Consider the following 14,326-nt stretch of genomic DNA (forward strand, 5'->3'; position numbering starts at 1 on the left):
TTGCAAATGTGAGTGTTAGTAAGTATATGTAAAGTGAGTATAGGAGTTAATGAATATAGGAATAGTTGTTACTGGACAGAATTATTTGCAAAATATTTTTATTATGTACAGTTTATTTATCCAGGAGACTCTTGATTATTCCACCAGGCTTCATCCATCACCTGGACAAGTGCTGAGGTCAGACAGGGAAAGAAAAAGGTACTTGTATATCAGGGACCCTATAAAACCTGTCTGACTTCTTAGGGACCAGAGGCTGAGAAACTAGAGATATTGAAGCATCAGAAAAGGCACCTTCTAGAGACCACAGAATTGGAGGCACAGCAGCAACTTTACAGGTATCCATATTCAACAGCTCATAGTATATTTTCCGGGAGTCAGAAATTTATTCACCTTCCCACTAAAAAAAGTTAGTCATTTTAGCAACAGTATCCCCAAAGGAAATTTCCTCATTAGAGGAATAAGAGGATAACACAATAAACAGAACATGCTGGAGGGATAGATTCCTGTCCCAGAGACTTCCCATACTCTGGAACAAGCTACCTAGTTATATCAAACAAAGCTCCTCATTAGCACTCTTCAAAAAAATCTTGATGACTGGATGGGAGATAGGAAATTCACCCCAGGGATCACTTCTGTGGCTCTGCTTGAAGGGGGCACAGGAAAATAATTTTCTTGGGTGGCAATAGCCAGGGTACCGTTTGGCTAGGCTTATATAGGCCCTACAGCCAATAGCCTAGTACCTACCTATGAACCTATACCATATCGTCTTCCTCAGATTTCCATCCAGTGGTAGAGGGAATTTGTGAGACACACTCAAGCCCTTCATGGCAAGAATCTAAAAATTTCTCTTTTGAAGAAAGATGAAATTCTTTCTTTAATGAGGGGTATAAATGGAGGAAGAGGTTCCAGGAATATAAGACTGAAAAGGACTGAACTGCTTTAAACAAACTTTCAGGAAAGTTGAACAAGTTTTCTTTATTGCTTTTCTAACTTGAAAAAATGCGTGTGTGTGATTGTGTGTAGGGGGGGGGTTGTTTTCCGAATATGTTTCCTTGGCGTGTCCAGCCATATGTTATTCGGAGTGGAAGTTATAGGCCTGACCTCCACAAGGAAGCCAAGGGATATCCTCTCTGACTGAAAATTAATAGAGGTAATCCAGAAAGCTTGAGGCAGGCCTGGTATCCCACCTATGACCTAGAGGGTGACAAGACTGACATGAAACAGAATACAAAGGATTAGTCCAGATAAAATGACTTTAGCTAGCAGACTTAGGAGACTCTCTCTGATACCCTCCCTGTGGGAGGAATAATGACACCTAACTGAAGTTCCAAGTAGTTTATTCAGTTAAGTACTGAGGGAGGGTTATCAGAGACAGAGAGAGAGAGAGTCTCATGAATCTCCTAGCTAAAGTGATTTTATCTGGACTAATCCTTTGTATTCTGTTTCTCTGACTAAAAGTTTGTAAACTTTCTTCCTCACCCTCCAATAACATGATTCTTGGTTCTCATTTCCCAGCTGAACATTCAGTCTGATCCGATGTGCGAGTATCCTTAGCCATGGCGACCTCCAAAGGGGTCATTCTAGATGACCCAGAAGAAACAGTTGGTCAGGAGCTGTAAATGCACTTCAACAGAGTCATCATTCTCAGGCCAAAGGAGAGAGGAGAATATTTGGTTATCATCACTCACCTCTCTCTCAACAATATTCTCTTCTTTTTTTACCTGAGGGAGCGAGGTCCACTAAAGAGAAGGACAATACCACGGCCACACAACTCAAGTCCTGAAGATGTTTGTTCTCTATGTAAGTGTGAAGGGAGTTAGGCCTACTTTTAATGGACATCAAAGGTAAATGCATGACAGATTAATGTCATGTTCAAACCATAAGAAAACCAAACAAGTAGTGTGGGGAAACGTGAAATTTGGCACCCAGAGTCGCATTTTCCTTTTCTGACAGATAAGCAACTTTTCTTTCAAAAGTTTTAAAGAAATGGGAAGGATTCCAACAGAACACTTACCTAAAAGCTTTGTACTGAAGCTGACCTTATGGATAACTAGATGCAACACTGCAGGAGTCTACACATCCAGACCAGCAACAAAAAAGTTCTGAGTTTTGGTGCATCTGTACATCTGTCTTATATCAGCACATCCACCTGAGGTACAGGTGGGTGCATGGCATGCAAGGAACATGCTTGAAGCTCCGCAGAATGTTCAGAAGTACAGCATCCTTGGCAAGATAAATTCCATCTGTAAGGATTACAGCAATAATGATCTTATGAAGATCACTAGGTGACTATTAGTTCTGAGATGCTTTGATTTTCAGACCGGACTGTGCCTCAAGTGGGCCCCAGCACTTGTACAACATGATTTGTGTGAGGGTTTGCTGGGCCATCCAGCCAGTACTGTGGTGGTTAGGCCAGCTGCAGAACCCCCTGGTTGGTTCAAGTGTGTGTACAAGGTATTCAAACAGCTCATGGAGAGAATGGGGTGGGATGTCCAACACATACCAGACATCATGACAGTGTTCAGGAGTAGGATGTTGGCAGATATCCAGAAGCCCACAGACATTACATTCATCCTGTCTGCTCTCCATCCATGATGGCAGACACCTCCTTATATTGACCAGTGCAAGTGAATGGTCTACACACACCACTGCCCCCGTGGCATAGCTACGGTGGGGTGAGAGGGGTAACTGCTTTAGGTGCAAAGTGTTTTGGGGAGGTGCGATCAGCCGATCCTATTCTCTAATGCAATACTGGCTTTTAAAAAACCGACATTGCATTTGTGGTCTAACCTGGGCTCTGTTGCGCTCCATATGTGGTCTAAACCATAGGTTCATAGGTAAGTACTAAGCTAACTGCCCTTGCGAGCCATTTTTTTAAGCTTAGCCATTTATCCCTTGTCCGACTCAAACCCTGCACCTTGTGTTTGTAAGGCAAACACCTTAACCATTAGGCCACCCTCCCAACCATTAGGCCAACCTCCCACCCCCCAAACACCCTGCATTTTGCTACACTTTAAAAGTTAAAAAAAAAAAAATCACTTTTTTAATGTAAATCTGAGCGCTGTACTGCTCCATGCAGGCAGGGTGTAAAACTGTAGCAAACAGTTTGCTACAGTTTTTAAGAAGAAATTTTTAAGCAAAAAATGAGCACCTAGCTCTCCATGCAGACAAGCTATAAACTGTAACAATTGTTTGCTACATTTATAGAAAGCAGTTTTCTACAGTTTATAACAATTAGAAATATATATACATTTTTTTAATAAAATGGAGGAGGGTCAAGGGCAGGGCACAGAAACAGGACCTGAATAGCTAGATGTGTGTGTGTGTGTGTGTGTGGGGGGGGGGGGGGGCATGTTGTGTATTTGGCCACCTGATTGGTGTGCCAGTAGAAGGAATGTCCATATTTTGTTTGTTTGTTTTTTGGCTCTTCAATGGAAAAGATGAGCAGTGTGGATCTGTAATAAGCCAATAGCAACAATGAAGTGTTTTTTTTCCACTCTTCACTTGAAGTGCTGAGGGGATGGGGGGGTCATGGTATCAGCACTAGGTGCTAGTTGAGCCAGCTACGCTTCTCAATTGCCCATCCCTGCAGAGAAAACAGGGTGCACATCCAAGCATAAGTCCCCAGGCCTGAGGCTCTTATGGAGTGCCTCTGATGGAACCACCATCATTGCCTTCAGTGCACCTTACTTCTACTGGCTACACAGTCCACTGTAGCTCCCCCATGGTACTATTGAAGGTCTTAACAGGCATACTACTCCTGGACATTGTTGGGCAAGCCAGTGAGCTTCCTTGTATATACTGTATTTATTTCACAGTTGTTCTAAGACAAGTTTTAATTATTTGTGTTACATCACTCTATTCACCTTACTTATTTAAGCAGTTCTCCCTCCCCATTTTTTAAAATGCTGTTGTATGAAACGGGGATTAGATGTAATGGTGCTTTTGACTGTAACACTCTGGAAGTTAGGCAGTATGGCAAAGAATTGCTCTTGTCAGCGCCACGTGTTACATACTTTGATGTCATCGCCCCTTTATTTTGTCCATCAGGACTGTGTACTGCTTCTGTGCACACGTGTGTACTGGTGTTGTTCATCTTCAGACACCACAGTGCTGTTATGGGGTGCAACCCATACTAGAGATGTCTAGTATGGAATTCTTTAACTTGTATATCTGCACCATTATGCATTCTGGTCTTTTTATGAACTGCCTACAATGTGTACTGTAGGTGTTTGAACACCTCACCTTCATGTGCAGTGGTAGAGATGGTTTATGAACAGCCAGGTTTGTTAATGCGCGTCAGGCAGGAGCACTTGGATATTATTCCTAAAACGGCACTAAGTTATTGCTTAGAACTGAAATGTGTATAGTATTAGTCAATTCATAATAGGTGTTACATAGGCAAGAATCAATGGAATGTAAAAAAAAAAAAAATACAGGAACAGGAGTAGCACTTTAAGCAAGAACCATCAGTATTAGAGACTGGACAGTAAGGATTATATTATGAATCAAGATGTAATACACCAGTTATTAACCATGTTAAGGAGAATGGAGTGAGATATTTGTTTAGAGGAAGGTTACAGTGAGCAAGCAGTGAAAATCATAGAACAGTAAATGGTCAGGCACCTAGTACTGTTAAAAAAATGACGCTGTGGCTGAAAAGTTCAGGTGTCCAGCACCCCTTCCAGCACACACGCACACACACGCACACACGCACACACGCACACACACGCACACACGCACGCACACACACGCACGCACACACACGCACACACACACACACACACACACACACACACACACACACACACACACACACACACACACACACACACACACACACACTGCAGAATTCAGCAAGGTAGACAAGGTAGGAGAAATATTTTTGGATGTTTATTTTGTAACATATTCTTGGAAACCGCAGATGGGGAAGGTCAGTTGTCAGCAGGACTGCATGGTTTGTCTTAAAATATACAGAAACTGTTCAAAACAAGAGTTATACAGCATCAATGACAATAGAAGGCACTGCATAAAACCACCAGGTCATTAAAGAAAGGTTATCACCACGATTAGCAGTCTCTTCGTATGAAATAACAGAGACATTTCACATATGGTATTTTCCAAAAATAAACTCTCTTCAGGTTCTAGCTATACTAAACATTAATAAAAATGCTAAACCATAAAGTTCATACATTTATACAGTTTCTAAAATGCCAAGCTGAAACGTCAGCTACAATATCCAATATTTATTTGGCAATGAAGAGTATGTAAACTCCACTGAAAAAAATGATGGAAGGTCAGGACTCCTCTCCATTCCCTGGGCTAGTGCTGCAGACCAGTATAGAAAAATGACTTAGTAGGAGAACAACTATCTCAATTTTTTTGGCATACTCTGAGAAAATAAATAAATAAACAAGAACAATGGGAGAGTGGAATATTGAATTATACAGATCCGAAGAGTGCAGCTATTTGCTGGCTTCAGTGACAATAGTATTATTTATTGTGCCTTTCTTTACTGGGAAAGTGCAACTGACCCTTTTCAGTGGAGGCTAATGGAGGAAAGCTTCACTCAGAAAAATAGCATTACATATTTAACGAAAACATTACATAATTAAAAATTAAAAAATAATACAGTAATATTAAATATAATATATATTAAAACTGGGGATGTAGCAGTTATGTATTTTTGAATATATGCACAAATAACACAGCACAAACAAAATATTGGAGAAAGGATGAAGATGAAGTCAGGGTAACAGTTTTGAGTAAGCTATATGTGACCGAGTAGAGTTTGAGTTTCTTGAGCCGGTCGGCATAGGGCAGTTGTTTGAGGCCAGTGATCCTCTTGGTGAGGTACTTTTGGGGCCTCTCAAGATGTTGAAGGTGTCTTGTGAGGTACATCCCAAATGGAGCATTGTATTCAATGAGGGGTCTGATAAGTGATGAGTAGAGGGGAATGATGACTTCCTTAATTCTAGATGCAAACCCTTTTGTGATTGAGTGGGTCATGTAGAAAGATTTTCTGACCACTGTGGCAATGTGGTTATCAAAGGAGAGGTTACTATCCACTTGGGTCCCAAGGTCTCTTATCACACTTTCTGTGTTAAGTGAACTATCCCCTATTTGGTAATTCATGGGTACTGTGCTTTTGCCAAAGGGGATAACAATGCACTTTTTGGCATTTAGTTTGAGGCCATGATTTTGACAACAGGTGTCAGTCTCGATGAGGCCCTTTTGCAGGATGTCGGCAGGGGAATCAATAATGGCACCCAGTTTGCAGTTATCTGCGAACTTGGTTAGCCATAGACCCTTGGTGTTTGTCAGATGTATTGTCTGCAACTAGTGGCTGACAGGGAGGAAAGACTGGATACAAGGATAGACACTCTTGTGTAACAACACTAAGTGTTGTTAGAGTCTCTGCTTGAAACAATTCTGTTTATCAACTTGTCTAATAGAAGGATAGCATTCCACAGTTTTCTAACATAGTTGGAGTATCATGGGTCACCTGCTGAATTTCTGGATTTGGTAGAGGTGAGAAGTAGTTTGTTGTTGGATCAAAGGCCTCTGGTTGGTACGTTTTGTACCAGGGTATTCCTAAGAGAAGGGTAGTTATTCAGTTTATCATTTAGGTTGCGGGCTGAGTAGTTGGGAGCAGGTTAGGTAATGTGCTAGCTCAAGCCAATAAAACTGCTTTAAAGCTTAACAGTGATGACACCTGTAGGCATGACTAGTGACAAATTTTGCTATTTTATTTTTGGAAGAATCTAGTTTTCTCATGTGGACAGAATACAGGTTTTTAAGAACTTGCAATAAACAGAGAAACAGTGGAAGGAGGTATGTTTTTGCTATAGTTTTCCTGGATGTGTCAGAAAGGTACACTTTGGCGGTAGAGCATGCTGAGTTTTTGATGAGTGGTCTTGATTACCTGCTGAAAATGTTGGTCAAACTTTAGATAATTGTCTGTAGCATATCTCTCAACCTCTTAGTGCAAGAAATGTGGACAAAGCCTAAAATAATGGACAGAGGTAGCCAGTGTTGATCACAGACCCACTCTGCTCATACATTTGTTCTACAAACTACCCAAAAAGAGCAAATGGGTATACTTGGGTTTGTAAAGGCTCTAGGGCTTCTAGCCTAGTAACCGCCTATGAACCTATGAACATATGAATGCTTACCAGAAAATCATCCTTCCACCTACAGTTTAATGTAAAATATTGTTAGTTATGTGCTTTATAAAGAAAGCAATTAAATTTAACATAAGAGATATCCAAGAAGCACTTCAAATGCACATGGAATGAATGCCAGGTTATCTGCCTAGTCTAAAGCCAAAAAGAAAATGAGTAACCTACTCGTGGACGAATACTGAATGATCCAGCTTCAAATGCCCGGGGTTCAACTCACTAATGAGCAGAGTTCCTCCTTAGGAAATCACCATCTGTGAGTTGTGATGGAAGTGATTCCCTTTTGGCGGGGAGGGATTTCCCTTCCTTCTTCAAGTTGATATAACTGTGGAGTTGGTATATATAAGGTCGGGGAGGTGCAGGGGGGCTTGCTCCCTACAAAAACACTTAGCAAGATTATTTCAGTGAATGCAGTTCAGGGATTCCAATTCTCAGTGCATTCACTTTTGTCCACTCATAGTGGAATCCTAGAAAACAGAAACACTGTGCAAACAATTACACATGTTCTACTGAACTTGAACCACTTTCTGATAAGACACACAAACATGATAAAAAATGACATGGGGGGGGGGTTACCCATAAATAAAGGAAATAATATACCAAAAAAGACACAAACATGATACAGATGGGTTAACCATAAATGGAGTAAATGATATACAAAAAAAGACCCACAAACACATAAATGCAGTAAATGACACATAAAAACAGCAAACAGGACTACATGTAAATACAGCAAAAAATGATATACAAAAAAGACACACAGGTATAATACAAGTAGGTTACCCATAAATGTAGTAAATGATTTACAAAAAGACGGAGAGAATGATCTGGGGGACTACATGTAAATGAAGTAAAGGATACACAAAAAAAAAAACACACACACACAAATATGAAATGGGAGGGGGGGGGCTAGCCATAAATGCAGTAAATGCCATACACAAAAGACACTCCGTAACTTAAATATGATACTGGGAGGGGGTACCTATAAATGAAATAAATGATACACAAAACAGACACACAAACATGATACAAAGGAGTCCAATAAATGCATTAAATGATATACAAAAAAAGGCAAACATAATACATGGGGGGGTTGACTATAAATGCAGCAAATGATGCACAAAAAAAGATGATAAACACAAACATGATGAGGGGGTACGCATACGTGCAGCAAATGATATACAAAAAAGACACAAACATGATACAGCGGACTACCTGTAAATGCTGTAAGCTATACACAAAAAAGTGACACAAACACGATACAGGGAGGCCACACGGAAATGCAGTAAATGATAAAAAAAAAAAAGAGACAAACATAGCACAGGGGGCTACCAGTAAATTCAGTAAATGTTATAAAAAATTCTCAGTCTGACCAAGGTAAGCCATTTTCTGCAATGGAGGAACAGTGTATTACATGGAAAGGTCAAGCATGTTACCTTTTCAATGGTGTGATTTCTCCAGCCTTGTATTTTAGTGCACCACCTAAACAACGTAATATTAAACAAAAATAAAACAAAAGTATAAGACTCAGATACGTACATATTACACCATAAGTAAACACAACTCTTTAAAAAATGGGCAATGCTGAAGATGGTGTTAATTGCTGCTTTTATCCCAGTTAATGACTAGCTATGTAACATTGTCTTCTGCAGCAACAAATTAAATAAACATCACAGTATTAAGGAAAGAGAAAAAAAATTCACAGTTCTATCCCACAGTCTTGGTGGAACTAATCAAGGTGTATGTCCACCTCAGAGTATTTCAGTGCTTACAGTAAAGCATATACTGCATGATCCTATGCGCCATCAAAGTTGAAAGTCTCAGCTATAGAACTGTATATGTGCTCTCTTTCCAAATGAAACATCAGTGACAGTACAGATTTTTCCAAAATGCTCTGTTTTAAACTTGCACATTTCCCTCACTCTCCTTCGTTTTCTCAAAGGTCACATATATAAAGAAAACTGTTTTTATGGGACACAATTTCCCCTGATAAAATGAATTTAATAATTAAAGATTAAAACAATGTACTAATGAGAACATAACTAACCCAGAAAGTATTACACCTTGCACAGCTGTAAGAGTATTTGTAAGCTCATAAAGAATGTCTGAAAAATATCTACTTCATTAAAACAGGTAAATGCATGTGAAACCTGCATTAACTGGTATAGAAAAATCATTGGGTCCAGTGATACAAGGTCACTGTACTTTTACTTGTACCGATTTTTTTATTTGCAACATGAATTAACGTTAGCATTCAGAGCAAAACTATGATGCACAAATACAACCGTGCTGTCCTTTCTTGGCAATATGTCAATATATATGGAGCAAAATGGTGCATATTACTGAATCTCTAGAATGGAGGTTATATATGGCACACAAGGCTGCCGTTGACTCACACGAGAAAGCAGTGTCCTACTGCTAAAATCCCTGGCAAGCTGATCATCAAATTAGGCAGAATCTTGACATATGTATTGTGGCAGTCATATGTATTGTGGCAGTCTGATACATCAAATTCATGGTTCAATACGCAATAAATTAATTATGGGGCAAGATTAGGGTCTTTATATGCTAACAGTACTCAAGTATCTACATACAATAAAAGATTCAAAGACTCAAGATACAGTCCCCATACCAATGAGGTTTCACATTTGGTTTGTATGTTCTGGAAAGCAATCTCAAAGTTCTGCAGCATTTTGGTGTGATCTAAACCAATCTATATAGTGGTCACTAGTTGGTATATGTTAATGGTTCAGCAACAGTATCAAAAAGCTCCAACTAGTGCCCCAGATGCTGCAAGTAAACTTAATTGTTTAAAATACTGAAACATAATGGAGTTTGTAGCATGGATTCAAAACAGAAAATGCAAGTTCATAAAGGTTCTGAGTTGTAATTTTCAGTAATGCTTTATGAAGACAGGTGCAGGACCTCTAAAACAAATGTTACTTTGTAAGAGGAAAACAGACAATTGAAATAATAATTCTTAAAAATTTCAAGTGATACAACTATGAATTATTACTAAAACTATGCCGACAATATAGAAAAATATAAAGTATTATTACATCTTCACATTCTGTAAATCCAAAACATTCAGATGCAACTTTTAATACAACTATTTTACACAAATACTACAGGCTACAGCATATGAAAAGTAGCTGATACTATAAGCATACGTGTCTGTCAAAGAACCTTTCAATATAGCCAGAATGCTTTTTTTCTTTTTTAATCAAGAAACGTCTTTACTAAATTATCCCATATGACATAGGCAATCATACATTTATATTAATGGAAAAAAAACATGCTGACAGAATTTTAGTTCCTAGCGTTATACATCACAAACCATTTTGACACAACTGTAGTGCAAACATTATACATAACTTATAATCTATTCAGTCATTGTCAAACATCACATAACTCATTCAAATCCTGCCTTCTTTTAAACCTCGTTCCTCCTCTGCAAGTAGTGTTCCCATAATTCCTATATTTTTCTATATAATTTTCTCCTACCCTTTACTAATGATCCCAATTCTATTCTAGCTAGTTTTATCTCTGTTAGTATATTCACTACTTCTAATAAACTTGGTTTAGACTTTGATTTCCATTTTCTAGTAATTGCTTTTTTGGCAGCCACCATAATTAGACTCAGCAAGTCCTTAGTATGTCTAAGCAATTCCGGTTCTGTATCATAGCTCAAAAAATAATTTCCTTAGTTACATCAATTTCCTCACTCTGTATCTCTACCAGAGGAGTCTGCAGGGAATCTTTAAAGTTTGCCAACTCTTTACACCCCCAGAAAATATGTTCCCAATTACCTTTTTCTTCCCCCTCACACCTCCAACATTTGCGGTCTACCTGAGAAAAAATTATATATACGTACCCATGTAATCACTTCCAAGCAAAGACCCTAAATCCTCTAGACTTTATTGCATATTTGGGAGACATACATATATCCCCCCATTGTTTCTTTGTGAATTTCTTATCCAATCTCTATTTCCAATCCTTTCTAACCTCCTCTAATTGATTCTACCATATAATATTTTGTACGCCCTACTGATTATTCCTTTAACAAAAGCTGTTGTTCTACAGTCTACTTCAAACTCTACCAGTGCAGGTCTTTCACTTAGGATGCACCTATTTTTTCTCTTTGCCTATATTCTGATATCAGTCCATGATAAGGAAGGCAATTTCTATCCTGCAGTCCAAATACATTCTTGGAACCTTAAAAACCTCTCTCAAACTCCTCTCTTAGACCTTATAAACCAAGGAAAGATGACCACAGGGCGATCATAAGAAATGGGTTCTTTATTACACATATAAAAGTTAAAAACAATAAAATGACTAAGCGCTTTCACCCATTAAGACTGATGATAATTAATGGGCAAAAGCGCTTAGTCATTTTATTGTTTTTAACATTTGTATGTGTAATATAGAAGCAGGTGCTTACAATCGCCCTGTGTTCATCTTTCCTTGGTTTATAAGGACAAATAAATTCTTGGCCTCTTCCCATTCTATTACCTTTCCCTCTCTATTTGCTCCCAATACCTTGGTTCTTTTACCAGATTTCGACAAAAATTCCAGCCCCCTCTTGCCTACTGTCTGTATCCCTAATTGCAGTCATCCCTATCGCCTTTCCGATTCCCATGTTGGCTTAGTTCTTAGAATACATTCTGATACTTTATGGATTGGTTCTTTTACCAGTTTTCTCCAAAAATTCCAGCCCCCTCTTGCCTACTGTCTGTATCCCTAATTGCAGTCATCCCTATCTATAGAATCTCCTTTGTCCATTCCCATGTTGGCTTAGTTCTTAGAATACATTCTGATACTTTATGGATTGGTTCTTTTACCAGTTTTCTCCAAAAATTCCAGCCCCCTCTTGCCTACTGTCTGTATCCCTAATTGCAGTCATCCCTATCTATAGAATCTCCTTTGTCCATTCCCATGTTGGCTTAGTTCTTGGAATACATTCTGGTACTTTATGGCTATAATATTCTGCATGGTTATTGCTATTCTCCTTAACTATCTGCATCCAAAAATCCCAGTCTCCCCTTTTTCATCATCATCCCTTTCCACTTTGACTTACAGGTTTCTGCTTGTGCTATATATAGGAGCCTTAACTGTGTAGCTCTGAAATACCCTTTCAAATTGGGTAATTCAAAACAACCTTGTTCAGTTGGAAGAATCAGCTTATCCCACTAGACTCTTGCCATCTTCCCCTCCTAAATAAATTCCTTCAACTCTTTATTAATTGCTATCCACAACTTCTCCTCTGACTGATAAAAATATGTCTGACCTGTGTATAAAACTAAAGGGACTAAAACATTTCAATTGTTTGTCTCTTACTATCCATATAACAGAGCTTCCAATTTCTCAGTTTTTGTATTATTTTTTGTTTAGTCTCTTCCCACATATCCTTAGCTGCCACACCAGAATCCTTTTAACCCATACTCCTAAGTACTTCATTTTATTATGTCCCCAAAAATATGGATATTGCTGAACCAATTCATGTGTGGGTAAATAAGTTACAGCTATTGCCTTTCTTTCAGCTTCATTAATTTTGCCTACTGAAAAGATGTGAAACTGCCTCAAAATGTTCCACAACACTGAAATGTATCTTTCTGGTTTTATTATGTACAAAATATCATCTGCAAATACAGCCAGTTCTTCTTGACCACCATACCAATTATATCCTTGAATGTCTGAGTCGCTTACTTTATTTGCCTATGGTTTTAAATATAGTGCAAATAAACCTGCCTGGTTCCTCTGCTCAAACAGAAATTACCAGAGAGGAACCAACGCACTTTAATATTTGCATCTGATCCCTCATATATCCTCCTAATCAACCTTATGACTTTATCAGGGAATTATAGCCAGAATGTTTTTGAGGGCAGAGCTAAACTGCTCTTCCTATGCAACCCATCTTCTGCGGATAAATCGCAAGTCTGTGGATATAGGCATACCTTGTTAGGTAATGTTATTTATGTAAAGTTGACATTAGTCTGCTAAAGAACAATGCTACATCTTAAAGTCTTCCATTATGAATTTCAGAACTTCTACAGCAAATTTGATCTAGTGCAAATGAACTGAAAACATGAATATGTATCCACATAAATCATAAAGTTGGAACCCTGTCCCTAAAGATAAGGGCTGTAAAATTACGGCATTTAATACAGATAACATGCAGGACTGCTAAATGTACACAGTGTTACTCACAAAGTAATAACCCAAGAAGTATTCCAATATCTAGGATAGATATACTTTAGGGACTGACCCACCAACTAAATCAGGAAATTTTATGGTTAAGCTGTCTGAACAACTTCTAATTTTCCAACCTACTTTATACACAGTATTATATTATATTATATTATATTATAATGCTTATTGCACTCCTTCTAAATTGGTCAGTTTTTCCAAAGATGATGGCCTTCATAAGGATTGTACAAAAGATGTGGCAAATATCTTAAAAGTATACTGAATTTCCTTACTGAGATAATTTAGGAATAAACTAAAATTTATCTATGTATTTATTTACTCAACCTTAGCTTCTTGATGATAATTAATGAGCTAGAAAAGCAAAGGTATAGTCCCTCACAGTGATCATATCTGCCCTATTTGAATAATATATTTCCATTCTGTGGATGAATCACCAATATATTAATGCTGAACACTGTCTAAAGGAAGCCAAGCAGTTCTTAAATGCTTTTTAAATTAAATAAAAAAATTAATATATCAGATCAAAGGATGAAAAAAAACTCGGAGGAGGTTGACTATCCTTGGTATTTTTCCTGTTTTTTCTATTTTTTCTTATATTTACATGCTAAATTTATTGTTTCCTTCCACACATTTCAACGGTCTGCATTCTGTTTTACTTTATGTTGTTTGTTATTAAATAGCTTGAAAAACTTAAAAGTGATTTAAATAAATAAATAAATGTTTTTTTTTTTTGTATCTGTGACAGAGGGATAAAGCCCTGCCTACAGTCCACGTGGCCCTAGTTCATCTAGCTATTTAAACACCTGACAGCAGAGGCAGGGAGGACGGGATGTTCACATCTCGGGGTAAGAGATGGTGGTTCCCATCCATCTCTAATCTCTTCTCTGATGTCAGAGTCTCAGCTGAACAGCAAAAGCCTGTCATGATACGGGAATTCT

At 38.2% G+C, this 14,326-nt stretch overlaps 1 protein-coding gene across 2 annotated transcripts in view; it reads right to left on the bottom strand.

Annotated features, from left to right (window-relative positions):
• Positions 1-14,326, bottom strand: part of MVK (mevalonate kinase) — a 492,094-nt gene that overhangs the window by 207,070 nt on the left and 270,698 nt on the right. For both annotated transcript variants that reach the window (XM_044068507.1, XM_044068506.1), the window contains exon 7: positions 8,618-8,663. In XM_044068507.1, coding sequence (XP_043924442.1) covers positions 8,618-8,663 — 46 coding nt within the window. The remainder of the gene's footprint in view (positions 1-8,617; positions 8,664-14,326) is intronic.

The sequence above is a fragment of the Protopterus annectens genome, chromosome 4.part0, assembly GCF_019279795.1.
Source record: "Protopterus annectens isolate FY-2018-M chromosome 4.part0, PAN1.0, whole genome shotgun sequence".
NCBI lineage: Eukaryota > Metazoa > Chordata > Ceratodontiformes > Protopteridae > Protopterus > Protopterus annectens.